At 32.6% G+C, this 17,734-nt stretch overlaps 1 protein-coding gene across 1 annotated transcript; it reads right to left on the bottom strand.

Moving 5' to 3' along the window:
- Positions 1 to 2,779: 2,779 nt before the first annotated feature.
- LOC149905428 (uncharacterized) lies at positions 2,780 to 9,947 on the bottom strand. Its single transcript, XM_090106573.1, has 6 exons — positions 9,859 to 9,947; positions 9,207 to 9,273; positions 8,740 to 8,876; positions 7,651 to 7,755; positions 3,426 to 3,526; positions 2,780 to 2,961 (listed from the first exon to the last, which is right to left on the bottom strand). Exons 1-6 carry the CDS (start codon positions 9,916 to 9,918, stop codon positions 2,781 to 2,783), a joined length of 651 nt encoding a protein of 216 aa, XP_089962699.1. The 5' UTR covers positions 9,919 to 9,947; the 3' UTR covers position 2,780.
- Positions 9,948 to 17,734: the final 7,787 nt, after the last annotated feature.

Raw genomic sequence — 17,734 nt, 5'->3', positions numbered from 1 at the left:
GATTTGTAAAAAATGCGACAATAAAGCGCGTCACACACGGTGAAGATACTATAATATTTTATGTTAAGATTCTCTTATATAAAATATCACAGTATCAACACGTTCACTGCGGCATGTCCAGTATCGGGCCATCAGCGACTACACCACAGTGCGGCGCCCAAAATCGCAGTTTTCACCGTGGTGCGGCGAGGTTTTTTATATGTTAATCAATGACTAGAAAAGAGACAAATATATTTTTGTGATCACAGTTTGAAGAAGGACTCAATTTCGTTTAAAAATCGTATGGCAAAATATTGGACCAACGCATAGAAAAGAAACCGTTTCTTTTGTGTGCGGCATGTCAAATATTTTGTCATGGACAAGCACCTCATGCCGCACTGTACTGCGAGCGCGCCGCGTGTCAGTCTCGCATAGTGATGCACCAGGACCGAAGCACTTTTCTTTTGAGTTTTTTTAAATGACAATGATACCTTAAAGGCTTTAGTTTTTTTACTTTATTTTATTTCGTAGCATAAATGCAAAAATGTGATGACAGTTGTGAAAATAATATAAAACATTAAAACAAAAGTTACTGAACAAATTAAAACAAAAGTTACTGAATAATTTCCTGATAGTACTCTATCAAGTACCTTGTTTTATATGTGTTTTTTTTTTGTATCGACGATCTCGTTATCTGTTAACAAACAGACTGAAATATACAAAATTGATTTATATCGATATCGATGTTTTATTTTACAGTGTTTCCCATCGCTATTACTGTAAACATGCCGTATCAACGCAGTGCGGGATGGCAAATAATTTTTCACAAAATCAGGGGTTTACATTTTCCCTCATATCTTTTAAACTATTCGGTCAAACTAAAAGCTATTCATGCGGTATATACTAGACTATATATACTATTATCTGAAAAAAATTTTTTTGAAATATCTTGAAATTTCATGAAATTATTAACCTTCAAAGTCAGAAGGTGCGATGTGATAAAAATGGCTCATGACGCACAGTGGTGAACTTGCCGATGTGAAGTATGGAAGACATGCCGCAACCACGGTAAGTTTGGCATTTTAGGTGCCGCAGTGAACGTGTTAAGGTATCCGGTATCAGCGTTCTGACCATCATTTTTCTTTTTGTCATTGCGTACTAAGACCCCTGTAGAACCGCCATCCTGTTACAAATGACGCGAAACACTGACTTATAATTATTATATTCAGGATTTTCTTTAAAATATAATATGTATAAGTACTTATCGCTGCTTTAAATATTTTCACTATAGGGTTGTAAATTAATACATGACATTACTTCACGAATCACAATTATTGGCCAAAGCCCAAATCACTACATAGTATAAAACAAAGTCGTTTTTCTGTCCCCATGTCCCTTTGACTGCTTAAATGTTTAAAACTACACAACGGATTTTGATGCGGATTTTTAATAGATAGAATTCAAGAGGAAGGTTTAAGTATATAATTTATTATATTTACTTATATTAAACTAGCTTACCGCCCGCGGCTTCGCCCACTTTGTCTAAAACCTAATAAATTATATACTAAAACCTTCCTCTTGAATCACTCTATCTATTAAAAAAAACTGCATCAAAATCCGTTGCGTAGTTTTAAAGATTTAAGCATACAAAGGGACATAGGGACAGAGAAAGCGACTTTCTTTTATACTATGTAGTGATTAATATTTTGTGGCAATCACAACTTTCAGTCATGAGGGGACATTTTTAAAGTATAATTTATTACACCTAACTTAATCGTCGGCCCACAGTATTATAAAAGTCGATGTAACGAAGTTTATCGTTGTGCCCATAACACAGAAATCACATTACACTTTCGTAATATCTTTCGTTACTACACATGCGACCGTATCATCAATCAAACCTATTTTGGGCAACTGTTTATTAGAATTAACTTATTAATTAATGTGGCCAGAGTGAAAATAAAGTTTTTTTTTTATGAAGTCACATAAATTAAGAACATGAATGAAATTTTCTAGATTTCCGCCCGCGATTTCGCTTGCCAGGTCAAAAAAAAAACAGTATAATTGTCATATTTTTAATGGCGCTATATTAGGGCCCTTGCACCTAATTACCAATAAGAATGGATTAAAGGTAGATAAACGTTTTTGAATAATTTAAATTATTGTAAATTTTTCAGGAACTGAAATAGCTATTAAGTACCTACCTGTGCCATTACTAAATTGAATAAAATAAACACAGTGACACATTAATAGTGCCGTGTGGGTGATACAAATTTTATATTTAGTGTGTATTCAAATATTACACCAAACATAAAACTTACATATTCCAAGAAACATTATAATGAGTAGGTAGCCAGTAGCCACCAAAAATGTACTCGGCTATCGGCACACGTTGCCATGGTTACTCACGCATTCTATTTTTTAACAATGACAAAATCACAGATAATATAATACTAAAATTAACAGTAATTTTCATGGAATATTATGTCACTTTTTTATCTCTACATCACCTCTAGTGTGCTTTTCACGAAAGAGTTCCCCTGCCGTTATGTTGGCTTACCTGACTGTCAAAAACGAAAATATTTTTTTTTTATCAAAAATGACAGAGAAAATATTCTCATTTCTAGGCAGCCGACCCCGTAAGATACGGGATAAGGCTAGGAAGAAAGGAGAATATTTTCAATATAATATTAGAATATTTTTAATATTTTTTCAGGAATGGAAAATAAACGAAATAATATTAAAATTTCACAGATATTTAATAGACAATACTGGTAACACAATTTTTTTTTATTTCGATTTCAATTCTTTTTAAACGCCACACAAGAGCAGCATGTCGGGACGGGAGTAGCTTTAACGATCACTTGCTTGAAGTCATTGCTAAGGACTATGATAGATGCAGAACGATATTTTTGAACGCAGCGCCCCTCATAGCTCGTGTTGAAGAAGGCAATACTTGAACAGTTCTTTTTAGGTCCGCCTCTGAAAAAAAAATAGGTAGGTACATAATCATTGAGATATACTTATTACTTACATATGGAGACGACACCGCCTACATCACTTATGTTCTGCTCAACATACGCCATATGGCGTAACTGCACGCTCATTTTTTATTTGTTTTAAAGTGAAACGCATCAAATATGCCTTCGTGTGTGTTACGATATTGCACAAATAATACGGAAAAGTGCAAAGGAATAACTTTTATCGGTAAGTACCTAACTAGATAATAATTTTTAAAACTTAGTTAGAGCAAAAAAATGGCGCACAGATTTTGTTCGTGGTGTCTCCTCCATAGGTACGTAGTAATATTATCTCAATGTACATAATATAAGAAATCATAAATATTATTAAAGTGGGTATATATTTCCTTATTTCAATGTTAATATATTATTAATATATTTATGAATATAACGAAAATGAAGATACGTATGTAAAAATAAACTCACAGGCATACTTCTCCATTAAAGCTCTGCACCATCTTGTATTTAGAATTCAGCACAATAAACCACTTTCCACTTCTATCCTTGACTGCTTGTGGTTGATAACTCTGAAATGAAGTAAAACTGATACATTCAATGAAATTGTAAAGAATTAATAACAATTAACAATTTGTGCGTAGTTAGTAAAAATCAAAAAATATCATCACTTGATAAATCACAAAAAAAAATGTTGTGTGGTTTTATGAAACCACGGTAAAAGTGAAACTGTTCGAACGGTTCCGAACACTGCTTTGTGTAGCGCATAGCGCATGTCGCGTAGGTATACCTACTCGGCAGCAGCGATACACGCGACATGCGCTACACAGACCAAAAAGTTTGAGACGATGTAATAAAAGTTTCACTTTAAAAAAAAACACAAACAAATGAGAAATTACAACAACCTGAAGTAAATAATGAAGAAAAGAGATTGTGTACCATGTATCACTTACTGAAACTAAAAAAATAAATAAAAAATGGCTGAAATATCCCCAATTCTATGGAACATTTGTTCAAAAAGGAACAAGGAACGCATAAAGAAGATAGAAATGGAACAAATTACAAGGAAAAATTACACTAGAAGCGCGGTGAGTGTGGTTATCTGCAAAATTGACTCAATTAGTACCGTAGTAAGCATGAACCCCACAAATTGTTAATTTTTACTGAGAGTTGGCTTTGCGATGGTATATTGAACACAGAAATCTGCAACAATAATAATTACGACGTTTTTAGATACGACCGAAAACATAAAAAGAGAGGTGGAGGAGTGTTAATTTGTGTCAAAAAAAGTCTTTCGGCTTTTTGTCATATTACACTTTGCACACAATTGGAGAGTATTTGGCTAACTATTCCAAAATCCTCTTTTAATATCAGTTCACACTACAATAGCAAAGATTTACACATTATAGCAGTATACATACCACCTAATTCTGACGCTCCCCATTTACTCAAAGACTTTGATAACGCCTTAAAGGATTTTTACAGTAATAATATTAATGACAATTTTTTAGTTACCGGAGATTTCAATCTTCCTTTTATTAGTTGGGAAAATGACAACTTTAATATATCAAAACAATGCAACTCCGAACTTTACAACTCTGCTTTGAATTTACTAGGCACATTTAACTTAATGGGTTTACAGCAATACAACTTTTTTCAAAATACATGCGGTAATATTCTGGACCTTGTTCTTTCTAATACCCACTTACTCTGTAGCATAAGCTCTAAGCCGCTAGTAAATATTGATCCTTACCATAGTCCACTCGAATGTATTATTAATGATTTATACATAAAACCTTTACAATGCAAAACCCGGGTGGTACGGAAATTTTTTAAGGGTAATTATGACATGATCAACTATAAGTTAATAAATATTAACTGGCACGAGCTATTACATTCAGGCACTGTCAATGAAGCTGTTGATGCATTTTATAAGGTTATATATTCCTGTATTGACGAGTATATCCCTATTGTCAGACTTACGTCTCGGCACAATTATCCCAAATGGTATACACCAGCACTAATTAATCTTATTAAGGAAAAATCAAAAATTCATGCTAAATGGAAAAAGTTTAATAATCCGTGCGACTATGCCGCTTTCTCTCTTCTCAGAGCCCGTGTTAAAAAATTGCAATTAGAATCATACAATAAGTATATACACCGTTGTCAAAATAGCATTATAAATTCACCGAAAGAATTCTGGACTTACATAAAAAAAAACGTATTGCTTTTAACAACATATATTTTAGTGCTTTAAGATGCATCCCTAATAATCACCATGGCTTTATTAAATCGCGAAGCGTTATCACCAACTTGCTTGAGTTTACACATGACATAAACAGAGACCTAGATGACAATTCTCAAATTGATGTTATCTATACGGATTTTGAGAAGGCGTTTGATAAGGTGGATCACAATATTCTATTAATGAAACTTTTTGCCATTGGTATTAGAGGCAACCTCCTAAGATGGACGGAGTCCTATATAAAGAATCGAAGTCAAGCAACAGTACTAGGGGGTTACAGATCAGACTTTATTACAGTGACATCCGGTGTTCCTCAGGGTTCACATCTCGGACCGTTATTTTACAACGTATTTATCTATGATCTATATGAATGCTTTTTTGATTCTAATTTCCTCGTATTTGCCGATGACAAGAAGCTTTATAAAAAAATCTGCTCCATAGATGACTGTCTCAAACTGCAAAGTGATCTCAATCACCTTTCCCTTTATTACAAAAATAATAAAATATCGGTTAATATAAACAAATGTCAAATAATCACTTTTACACGTAAGAAGAACAATGTTATTAAATTTGATTATAGATTAAATGATGTTAGGCTTCAAAGAACAAATCAAATTAGGGACTTGGGTGTTATCCACGACACAAAACTGTCACATAATGATCATGTCGAGTATGTCATGCAAAAAGCTTATAAAAATCTAGGATTCATACTTCGCACTAGTGATGCATTTAATGACATTCTATGTTTAAAGGTACTGTATTTCGCGTATGTACGTAGTGTGCTCGAATTTGCGAGTTCTATTTGGCGTCCAATCTATCGTTGTCATATTGAACGGCTAGAAAAAATTCAAAAAATCTTTGTAAAAAAGCTAAATTTTTTATGTCATGCTAATCCAGCTGACTATCTCGAATCTTGTGCACTCCACAAATTAAATACCTTAGAACAGCGAAGGGATATTATTGATATGATGCTCTTTTATGACATTGTAAACAATAGGTTGGACTGCCCGAATATTCTCAGCAATATATCTATTCAGGCGCCATCGCTCCGCACTAGACACACACACTTATTCAGAGTACCGCTTGCATCAACCAAGCATCTGCAACACTCAGCTCTTTTCCGTTTGCCAGATATATATAATAAGAAATTTTCTAATGTGGACATATTTAAGACATCTCGCTCAAATTTTAAAAAAGAAATCACTTTTTCCAATAATTCATAATAACTATTATCTTATATATAAAAATGAATCGCAAAATGTGTTGGTAAGCGCATAACTCGAGAACGGCTGAACCGATTTCGATAATTCTTTTTTTATTATATTCCTGGAAGTACGAGGATGGTTCTTATGTAGAGAAAACGTAAACATGTACCACGGGCGAAGCCGGGGCGGACCGCTAGTATATAATATAGGTTTCAGTACTTAATTTTTAGTTACTTAAAGTATATACATACATACTCTCATTCACACACACTCACTCACAACAGACTACACACCATACCTACACCTACACTCATCAGTCATCACAATAGTATTTTGTTTATTATTTTAACGTATATCTTTTCCTCCTACTTTCTTACTCAATTTTCTTTGTCACATGTTTATTATAATAATTCTATTAATGGAATTCCTTTTTATTGGCGTATTGTTCAATTATTATGTAATTATTGTAAGAATAGCTGTAAGGAATCAGAAATAAATAAATAAATAAATAAAAATAAATAAATAAATATGGTATCATTAATCTTCTGTTAATTCCAGAAACTACTTCAGTTCGATAATAGTCAAATTAAAGCCGAAACTTGCATTAAAGCAACATCTATATTCGGGATATTTTGACTTTCAATACACGGAAGGCAGGCACGGAAGGTACTTATAACTAATATATAGTTTTTACTTTTTATTAACTGAGAACACATTTATTAACATGATATTATTGTGTTGTCATCGATCCTTGATAAGTGTACAAAGATTGTATTCAAATTGTCCGTTCAAAGTGGGTCAAAATCGAATCTAAAGGAGTTTGTTACATTATAATATTTAGATAAGATTAGTACAATCAATAATCATACAGGTGAATGTAATAAAAGCGTGTTAAAATACTTGCACATCTATACTACATAATATAATTAATCTGTAGAAGGGTCAATTCTGTACATTAAAAATATTGAAAAATAAATACCAGGGGGTGTTACTGGATCGATACCATCGACCACACAACCATGGTGTGTCGATGAAACTTGGTATAATTATACCTTATTATCCTGGGCATAAAATGGGATACTTTTTATCCTGGAAAAATACGTATGCAAGTAATAAATCTTAATTTTTCAGTTTTATAGACCGACATCCGCGCGGACGGAGTAAGTGTTAGTCGCGGGCGGAAGCTAGTAATAAAATATAAAAACCTGAAATAATTGAAATAAATTCAACTATTATGTTTACGTACCACATGCTTGGAGTCACATAATTCCTGACTTTCCTCGTCCGCATCGAATTGATTGACTTGATTTTCGTAATCATTGTCTTTATGAAATTGAACATTATCTGCAATCTTAAGTGATTTTATTAGTGAAGGTGATTTATTTTTATGCATTTTGTTATATTCTCCATTTATTTTAGAAGAAGTGTTGTTGGGTTCAGTTATAAAAACTTCCTGTTTTTTAATTTTTTTTTTCTATTTTTTATGTAACCTTTTATCCTGATATCTCTGTAAGTTATATTGGAATATATTATCTGTGATATGGGGAAGAGAATAACGGCATTCGATGACGTTATATCTTTGGGAAACCCATTATCAAGAGAGGCATATTATGCCATTAAGGGACTGAAATGATGCCATAAGAATTTCATCCCATATTAATGGTGAATCAAACTTCCACATTTTAAATATATTAGGTTTTTGATGAGTCGACATAATATTACTCGATTATTCGTTTTTACGATATCCTATCCTAGCGTTCAACCCACGGTTTCGCTCGCGTAGTCAAAGAAAAATTGTTTAGCTCCCGTTCCTGTGGGATTTCCGAGATATAACGTCCAGAGCAGTGGTGGCTCAGTGGTGAGTCCTCGGACTTCGAATCGATAAGTCCGGGGTTCGAGACCAGGCGAGCGCGCAGGAAATAAATTGATTTTTTCAATTTATCTGCGCATGTTGTAACATTACCACTGCTCGAACGGTGAAGGAAAACATCGTGAGGAAACCGACATGTCGAAGAATTAAAAAGTTCGACGACATGTGTCATGTGTCACTTGGCCAGCGTGGTGGATTATGGCCTGTACCCTCATAGGAGGCCCGTTTCCCAGCAGTGGGAACATATATGGGCTGATGATGATGATGATGATGAACGTCCTAAGTCTTTACTTGGGTCTCCAACAATACCTATTCATACCAAATTTCATCCAACTCGGTTCAGTGGTTTAGGTGTAAAGAAGAGTCAGACAGACAGACAGAGTTACTTTCGCATTTGTAATATTTAAAAGTAGGAATGTTGTGGGGCAAAAATAACTTACAATATTGATAAAATAAAGTAAATACCATAATTTTTATCAATTTTGCGATTGTTTCGTGCGGAAAGTCGGGAATATTTTCACATATTTCGCTTCTCGAACATTCTTTGGGTATTAGCAGTTCAAATTTATCTTCTAGATTGAGCTCATATAAAATGGCACCATCTGTAATTGATAGATACCAATATTATATTAGATTACATTAGATACAATTAATTAGATAATCTTCTTATATATAATGTAATGTGTATTTATTGTTGTGTATTCCATAAATAAAATAAATAAATATCAATATGAATGTACAAAATGTGTCATATAAGACACTGGAAATTATTATTATTCTTAACAAAGAGCTTATGGATTTTTTTAGTTTTTCCCTCACAAATAACAAATGAATACCAAAGTCGGTTCAAAAATCAAATGTTCCCCAATCAACATACCTATTGTTTGAGTAATTACTATTATATAGAAGTAATAATTAATATAATAACAAACCTGTATAATTTCCCCACGAGTTTGCTTTAACTATGCTACGGATGCCGATTCCTTTACAATTCAGTACCTTTAAAAAATATGGCTAATGTTTAATATTATTTCAATAAGTATATATACGATATCACAGAAAAACAGGGTTTCCACGAAGAAATTCGATGAATAGGTAATACAGATTAATCTATACTAATATTATAAAGCAGAGGAGTTTGTTTGTTTGTTTGAACGCGCTAATCTCGGGAACTACTGGTCTGATGTGAAAAATTTTTCGGTGTTAGATAACCCATTCATCGAGGAAGGCTATATAATATCATCACGCTAAGATCAACAGGAGCGGAGCCACGCGGGTGAATCCGCAGAGCACAGCTAGTACTTAATATTACATATTATACGTCAATATATTATTATACGTAAAAAATACACTAAATTTAATCTAATTTCGTTATTCTTTAAAAACCAAATAACGAACTGCTGCTGTTGGAACACAGGTTAAAATGTTAGTTAAAATTAAAATCAAGTTTTTAGTGAAATAAAATGTAGAATAAAATTTTTCGTTTACAATATTTACAAAGTGGTTCGTATAATAATATTGAAATGAATAATTTTTGTGAAGTAACTAGAATCTAGATAATAAATTAATAATATGATAACTTACCGAAAAAAGTGTGAATATTACCAACACTCTGAACATTATTAAATTTATTGTGCTGTTCATTTAAAACTATTGATATTATAACAATGTCCATCGACAACATACATTTAATTAATAACTTGCATGCTAAAAATAGTTTGATAACGTATAGAGATCCTTTTGAAATTGTTTAGTATAATAATTACTGTATACAATATAGGAACTTTTTTTTTAATTTTTGTACTATTACAAAACATTTCATATAATATTTGCATAATTTTTGCACAATTGCGTAAAATAAAATAATATTTACTTAGGCTCTGTATACAATGACGCCTTTCAACTCTCTGCTCGATAATATCCAGCCATTCAATGAATTAGCTAGCCAAAATTTTATTTATAAGTATTTTATCGATAACTTATGTACCTATTTGAATTATTTGTATCCGTATATTAAATACTAGCTGTACCGCGTGAAAACAAGTATTTTTATAGCTGATGTATCATTCTTATGCATAACCTATATTACTGTAAAGTTTCATCCTAATCTGTAGTCGTTTGTCGCGAAGGAATAACAAACATACATCCATCCTCAAAAATTTTCGCATTTATAATAATAGTAGGATTTTGAAAAATTGAGATTGCAATACATAATATTAACTATGTTGATAAGAAAACAAGTCTAGTTAGCAACTAATAAAATGTGGAGTGTGGGATTTTATGATAAAATTACAAGCATTGGCATTTACTGACAATTTACTTTAATTTTTATGAAAATCGATTAATAGTTTAATCGTGAAGAGACAGACTGACAGACAGCCAGAGTTACTTTCCCATTTAAACTATTAGTTAGGATTAATATTTATAATAGTTAGTAAAAAAAAAGTGTGAAGTAAGGGGCAGATGCATTATTCATAAATCTGCATCACTGATCGATTTTCTTTAGGGACAAGTAGGTGATCAGCCTTCTGTATCCTGCCAGACCGAGACATTTTTTTTTCTTCGTCTCCACCGGGAATCGAACCCAGGACCCCTCGGTTTTACGCTCACGCGTCAACCACTGTACCAAGGAGGCGGCATATAGTTAGTATGTATGTCCATTATAAATCACTGCAAATTTATACACCTTTTGTTAAGTCGATACAGTGTAAGCTTAACGTCACGATGCAAATTAGGTATATACTTTATAGGTACAGATTTCTCAGTACTAAAACGTGTTGCACAAAGTAGAGGAGAAAATTTATAGCAGGGGGACGTGACTGCAAACTTGAAAGCAGAAACCTTTTAAACTTTATGGCTTATAAAATAGGAATTATATTAGTTCAGCCCCACGGTTCAGGTAACTTTTTAAATTCTCGAATAGTTGCTAGAGAAGAAGTAGTCCAGTCTGAAGGGAAATGTAAAAGCCTCTGCTCTACAAAAGGTGGCGTAGAAAATGTTTTGAAACAATATTGTTTAGGTATGAAAGGTTAATAAAAATCCAAGTTTTCGACCTTGACGGACCCAGGCGCTAGCCGCCATCTTGAATTAAAGGTGCTAAAATTAGGTATATTTTAAATAACTTCTCAATTGTTTACTAATTCACAAAAGTGTCTATGAGGGGTTCAAAGAAGACAAAATTACCTACATTTTTTTCTTACATGATTATTCTGTAAGTCTTAAAGGTAAAAAGTTACAAGCGACGGAAATAATAATATTTACAGAAATCATATAATTTTAATTTTGTTTTAAAATTGTGCAGCAATCTTTTTTTATTCTTTTTGATGGCCCGGGCTGGTTAATGGTGGCTTCTTCATTATCGTCGCTGAAATTTTCTGTTTCATTGTCTGTATTTTTAGTTTCCAACCATGAAATTTCGTCGATTAAATTTACTTTTTATTGATTACTTTACGAATCGTTCATATCGGATATCTTCTAAGGATTCCTTATCCATGTCCCCTCCGTAAAAAGTTACTAGAAAGCGTGCTCTAGCGTCTTCGATTTCTTCTGGTCATGATGACGGTCTGGCTATAATGATTATAGAATATAAAAAAATATAATAATTATAGAAAATATAATAATTATATTATTATTATTAAACATGCAATATTTTATCTGTATAAAGAATATAAACGTATTTAATAAATTTTTCACTATTTGCAGGTATCTATATAAATAAATGTTCACAACAACAAAATATAATATTAAATATAGGTAGTTAAACAAAACAAAGAGAACCCTCTATATATAAAATAAACTCTTGAAATTATTGTAATCCGATCCTTACGATCAGCTGACTCGATATTTTTTTTTAAGACTTTCTTTTTGATTTAGGGCTGATTTTTCAATCCTTGGTTAATCTCTCACGCGTCCTACTATAACATACTGATTTAGTTACGAGCAAATAATGTACGTAGGACGCGTGAAGCTTTAAAACTTATTCGTCGAATAATGTATAAAACTACCATTTTAAAAACGTATTCAAATTGCCCGTATTTGGCAGTTTACGTGACATTTTAATATTATCGTGTAATACTACTTTATTGGACGGATAAGTTTTATCCAAGCATTGAAAAATCGGCCCTTAGCATCGAGATAGTAGTACGTAGTACATACTATCTCTATGGCCCTTAGTTATTGTATTTCGGACCAAATTTCGGACTATAAATGAGAAAGACAAAATTTTCTCATTGTTCACTTTTTCAAAATAACCCTTTTTCTTTTTAGATGGCGCTTAATTTTTATAACTCACAGTGGGTCATAGCGGGGGGACCACGGGTAATACGCCATTTTTTTCAGTAATAGATAAATTATAATAATTTTTGTAAAAAATGTAATATAATATTTTAGACTATTCCCTCCTCATATTGAGATGATTCATATTATATCGTTGTGTTCATAATATAGGGCCAATTTGACGAGTCCTTATAATAATATAAGATTGGATATTGGTCACAAAAAGAGCCTAGTATTCATTAAAAATTCGCTTATAAAATGGTCTCCAGAGATATTCTCAATACTCCCTAGTAATTCCAAGCAAGGAAAATATAATTTTTAAGGGAGCAACAGCTCATAAAGTCGGACAAGTCCTCAGAGGCCTCATTAATATTCATTATCATCGGAGCCGTTGTAAATATACAAATAAATCCTTCGAAATGTACCAGATTCCATTCCGTAAAATGGGACAGTGAATATTAAATGAGAGGCAAAATCAAAGAAAAACGTAAAAATCTTAATTTCATGGCCACATATCGAAAGGAATATTTCATACTAGCTGTGCTGCGCGGTTTACCCGCGGACAAACCCGCATGCGATCATGTATTTTTATAGCTCATGTGTTATTCTGATGTATATCCTATATTCCTGTAAATTTTCATCCAAATCCGTCGAGTAGTTTTTACGTGAAAGAGTAACAAACATCCATACAAACTTTCGTTTATAATATCGGTAGGTATGAGAACTTTTTTTCTGCTAAATTTCAGACTTCCGAATGCTAACTGAAGCTGTTACTTGTCGTAATAAACAAGTAGAAATAAGAGTTAAGGCACTTACACTCTTTGGCTAAAAGCTTTTGATAAGTAATGTGCAATTTTCCCTGTGTAAATTCTGTCAATTTTAACTTGGACGTTTTTACTTTATATCTTTCATTTCAAAGCAATGCTGTATTGTATTAATTGTATCTCTTTTTATGGTACTCCATTGTTATTAATTACTTGTATTATCTAACTACTAAATGAATAACTACAAAACGGAATTCAATGGCGTAAAAGTAACTTTATGCATTTTATATTACATCTCATAAATTAGCTAATAAACAATACGGCGAACTTTACCTGCATTTATCATAAAATTTATATTAAATACTAGCGGTCCGCCCCGGCTTCGCCCGTGGTACATGTTTACGTTTTCTCTACATAAGAACCATCCTCGTACTTCAAAGAATATAATAAAAAAAGAATTATCGAAATCGGTTCAGCCGTTCTCGAGTTATGCGCTTACCAACACATTTTGCGATTCATTTTTATATATAAGACTAGCGGTCCGCCCCGGCTTCGCCCGTGGTACATGTTTACGTTTTCTCTACATAAGAACCATCCTCGTACTTCAAGGAATATAATAAAAAAAGAATTATCGAAATCGGTTCAGCCGTTCTCGAGTTATGCGCTTACCAACACATTTTGCGATTCATTTTTATATATAAGATAAATTATTTTTATCAACAATGCGTAGTTTGCGTCATTGTACTGACGTAGTCACAAAGCTAAAGGGTTGACGTCACACTGATAGTATAATTACCAAATGCTATCGAGTTGCAGACAATGTGAACCGAAATACTATCCTTCAATTACATTAAAACCTAAAGAGCAGATAATGTGTACAATCTTTTGGAGTTAACTACTACTAATAGTATAACGCTGAGTTGGTTTGGAAAAACGGACTATCTCATTCTATATTCTATACTAGCTTTCCACCCGCAGCTTCGCCCGCGCAGTCGAAGAAAAACCCGCATAGTTCCCGTTCCCGTGGGATTTCCGGGATAAAACCTATCCTATTTCCCGGGGTAAGAAGTAGCCCATGTCCTTTCTCGGGTATCAAAGTATCTCTATAGTGAATTTCATGCAAATTGGTTCAGTAGTTAAGGCGTGATTGAGTAACAGACAGACAGACAGAGTTACTTTCGCATTTATAATATAAGTATGGATTCTCAGGAACTATTGACACAAATAATAACAAATCTATACTGGTATAAAGCTGCAGAGTTTGGTTGTACGCGCTAATTTTAAAAAGTACTGGGTCTAATTGTTAAATCACTTTTGTGTTGTTTAATCTTATTATTAATTAAGAAGGTCATAAGCTAGGAACAAAGAGCGAGGCAGTATTGAAAATAATGTTATAAAAGCGGGAAAAATATTGAAGAAAGGACGAAGTGTCAGCATTGCATGTGTCAGCTAGTCACAGTAAAAATGAAAACCCGTTTTCCTTGAACGGGTGGACCGATTTTGATAATTATTTTTTGAATTGTCATAACATAGTTTTACCAATTACCACCGATTCGGAAAGCAGTTTCTACAGAGAATAAGATGCAAGAAACTCCATATTGCTCTTTTAAAATCACGTCAATACTACTTAATAATGGGTACATTAATTAGTGTAAATGAACAAAAACTTGCATTTAAAAATCGCGTTATGTATATAGATGTTACTAATAGTTATTAGTCATAAGTTGGCAACTATTAGATAGAAAAGTTATTTCCGTGTACATAACATTGAAAGCAGTGCCATTTATTCATAATTGGGAAATGCACGCAACGCCTAATAACATGGAAAGCTTCTAAATCATTTAACAGCAAAATTATACAAACGTTTTGTCCTAATTAGATTTCGTTTCGTTGATTAGCGTCACCAGTTTTACATCTAATTAATGACTTCATGCCCATTCAATTGTAGTTACTGGATACATCCGGTGTATATTTAGAAATAATAATAGTTAAAAAAAACTAAAAAACACGCTTTTTATAGAAACCGAACTAAAAAATGGAATAATTTTATCAAATTAGTGTATTGTCATCGGTCCTCAATAAATCTACAAAGTTTGAACGAAATCTGGCCGTTTAAAGTGGGTCAAAATCGCGCCCAAAGAAGTCGGTTACAAACAAACAAACATACAGGTGAAGCTAATATAAAGCGTGTAATAATAAACTAGCTTTTCGCCCGCAGCTTCGCTGGCGTAGTCGAAAGAAAACACGCATAGTTCCAGTTCCTGTGGGATGAAAATTTCCATGAAGCGATATTAATAGCGCTATAAATATTTTTTTTTGCGGTGGTATCATCGGCCGCCCACTGCGAATGAAATGACAGCATATTGCACATTTTACTGCGTGTTATCTATATAACTATTCAAGGATATTTGAATACATAAACTAATACTAGCGTTTAGCTACTATTATGTATTCTGTGCTAATACGTAAATAACTTTGTACCCAGTTTAATTTCGCGGACAGGGCTGTGGAATAAGAAACACACATCACACACCTAACTATAAGGTAAGGGAAATGAGTGCAGATTGCTAATAATAAAAAAGCTTGTGTGCCAAGCACACATGGCAGAAGTGAAACTTTTTTAGCAAGAATTAAAGATACCAAAATCGTCGCCATACGCGACGTGACGGTATTGCCATGAAATGACCTTGAAATTTTCCTTTCAATACGCCTAAAGAAGTTTCACTTCAACAAAACAGCACACACACGAATATATCTCTTGTTTATGGTTATGTTTATTTGACCCTTGATTCGACCACTGGATGACCATAATTTTGTGAAAAAAAAAATTCTACGACTTCTATACATCGTTGACTGAAATATTAATTGTAGTAATTTATAGTATACAGGTATAATCTATCAGAAAATAATTCCAGGGAACTTCTGAAGCAAAAAATTAATTACCAAGCGAAATATTTGCGAGCTCGAATATTTTGTGTTACTATGCGATAATATTAATATAGATTGCTTATTGTTATTGGATCCTAGAGATTATTTATTGTGTGTCTATAGACATTATAGGTTACGTCTTTTATATTAATCTGGCCTTATTTTAATTGAAAGTGTTATTTTTTTTTCTAGAAATATCAGTTGGACAAGTACAGAGCATTAATTTCAATTCAATGTATAGATAGTTTCAAGTACTTATTACCTCGATAGTATAATAGTTTTCAATAAACCCCTGATAAATCTTTTGTTTTAACTTTTTTATTTTGCTATGAAGTATAAATAAACAAATAAGTTCTTTAATTATAAAAACATTAACATCAAAGGAATTCTAATTTATTTAACCACGATATAATAGGCACCCATAATCGACTAAGCAACTATAAATTAATGATAACTAATGATTTGAATTTACATCGATTTCAATCCAGAACATTCTAGTAAAGTAATAAGATAATGAAAAATATTGTCTCTGAAAAAACTTGGTAAGAAATATTTTCACCTTGCCCAAATATGATCAAATATTTTTTATTACATCTTCGTTTATTAAAGGAATAGATTTTTGTAGCAAAATTATTTTTACAATTGATTGTTATAATTTGATAATTAGATTAGAAGAAAGTTAATATTTGTGGAACGTACAAAATTACAAATTAAATAAGTATTTTCTCTTCTTCTTTCTGTTATAATAATTATAGAAAATATTTTGTATATTGTTCACTTGTTAAAATAATATAAATAAGAAAACTTTCATATAAATTAATTATGAGTATTATTCGTAGCATTCGATTCAGTTAAATAAGTTCAAATCTCATATTTCTAATAATAAATCAAGGAAATAATTAAGGCAATCAGATTACTTGTAGCATGAATAAATCCTTAAAGTTCATCGTATTTACGAGAAAAGTCCTCGTTAGTGCCAATTCTTAATTATTACCTTGATTAATAATTAGATGAAATTTTATTTAAATATATTTCATCCTGGCTTTGTATATCTTACTTTAATATTCCATCCCGCACTTAGCTAATTTCAACAAAGAAATACCTTATGGACATTCATTCACTGCCGTACACGGACTGCTCGAGCCGTCAAGATCGCTTAAAACCGTCAACTGCGTGGTTTGTAGCGACAGCTCGAGCAGCCAACGACTGACCACTCAAGCAGTCCGTGTACGTCGCTCAGACGTTAACTGCTCGAGCCGCCCGTGTACGGCCGCTCTAAAATAAGTATCGTATTCTGACACTGTTTGACCTACTTTTTACATTATTGAATCTATATTTCAATCGATTTTGCGGATTACCATACTGAATATAGTTCGAGATCTCATACATATTAAACGGTTTCAATTCTCCATCTGTCACTAAATTAATCCTTAAATTGTCAGGCAAAATCTGATAATGTAAGCGAAAGGCTCTCGGACCATTTTGGAACACTA

Source organism: Colias eurytheme, chromosome 10 (assembly GCF_061535395.1).
Source record: "Colias eurytheme isolate Ceu_HAF_F1 chromosome 10, ilColEury1 Martin Lab GWU primary, whole genome shotgun sequence".
Classification (NCBI taxonomy): Eukaryota; Metazoa; Arthropoda; class Insecta; order Lepidoptera; family Pieridae; genus Colias; species Colias eurytheme.
This window is presented reverse-complemented; position numbering and strand designations above follow the sequence as displayed.

What these genes read in the sequence shown, in the direction of transcription:
- LOC149905428 (XM_090106573.1), bottom strand. Translation starts at nt 9,918, where the DNA reads ATGAACAGCACAATAAATTTAATAATGTTCAGAGTGTTGGTAATATTC. An exon ending in CAAAATTGATAAAAATTATG is followed by an intron (nt 7,756 to 8,739) that starts GTATTTACTTTA and finishes AAATCACTTAAG; the next exon opens with ATTGCAGATAATGTTCAATT. An exon ending in TTTAATGGAGAAGTATGCCT is followed by an intron (nt 2,962 to 3,425) that starts GTGAGTTTATTT and finishes TTTTTTTTTCAG; the next exon opens with AGGCGGACCTAAAAAGAACT.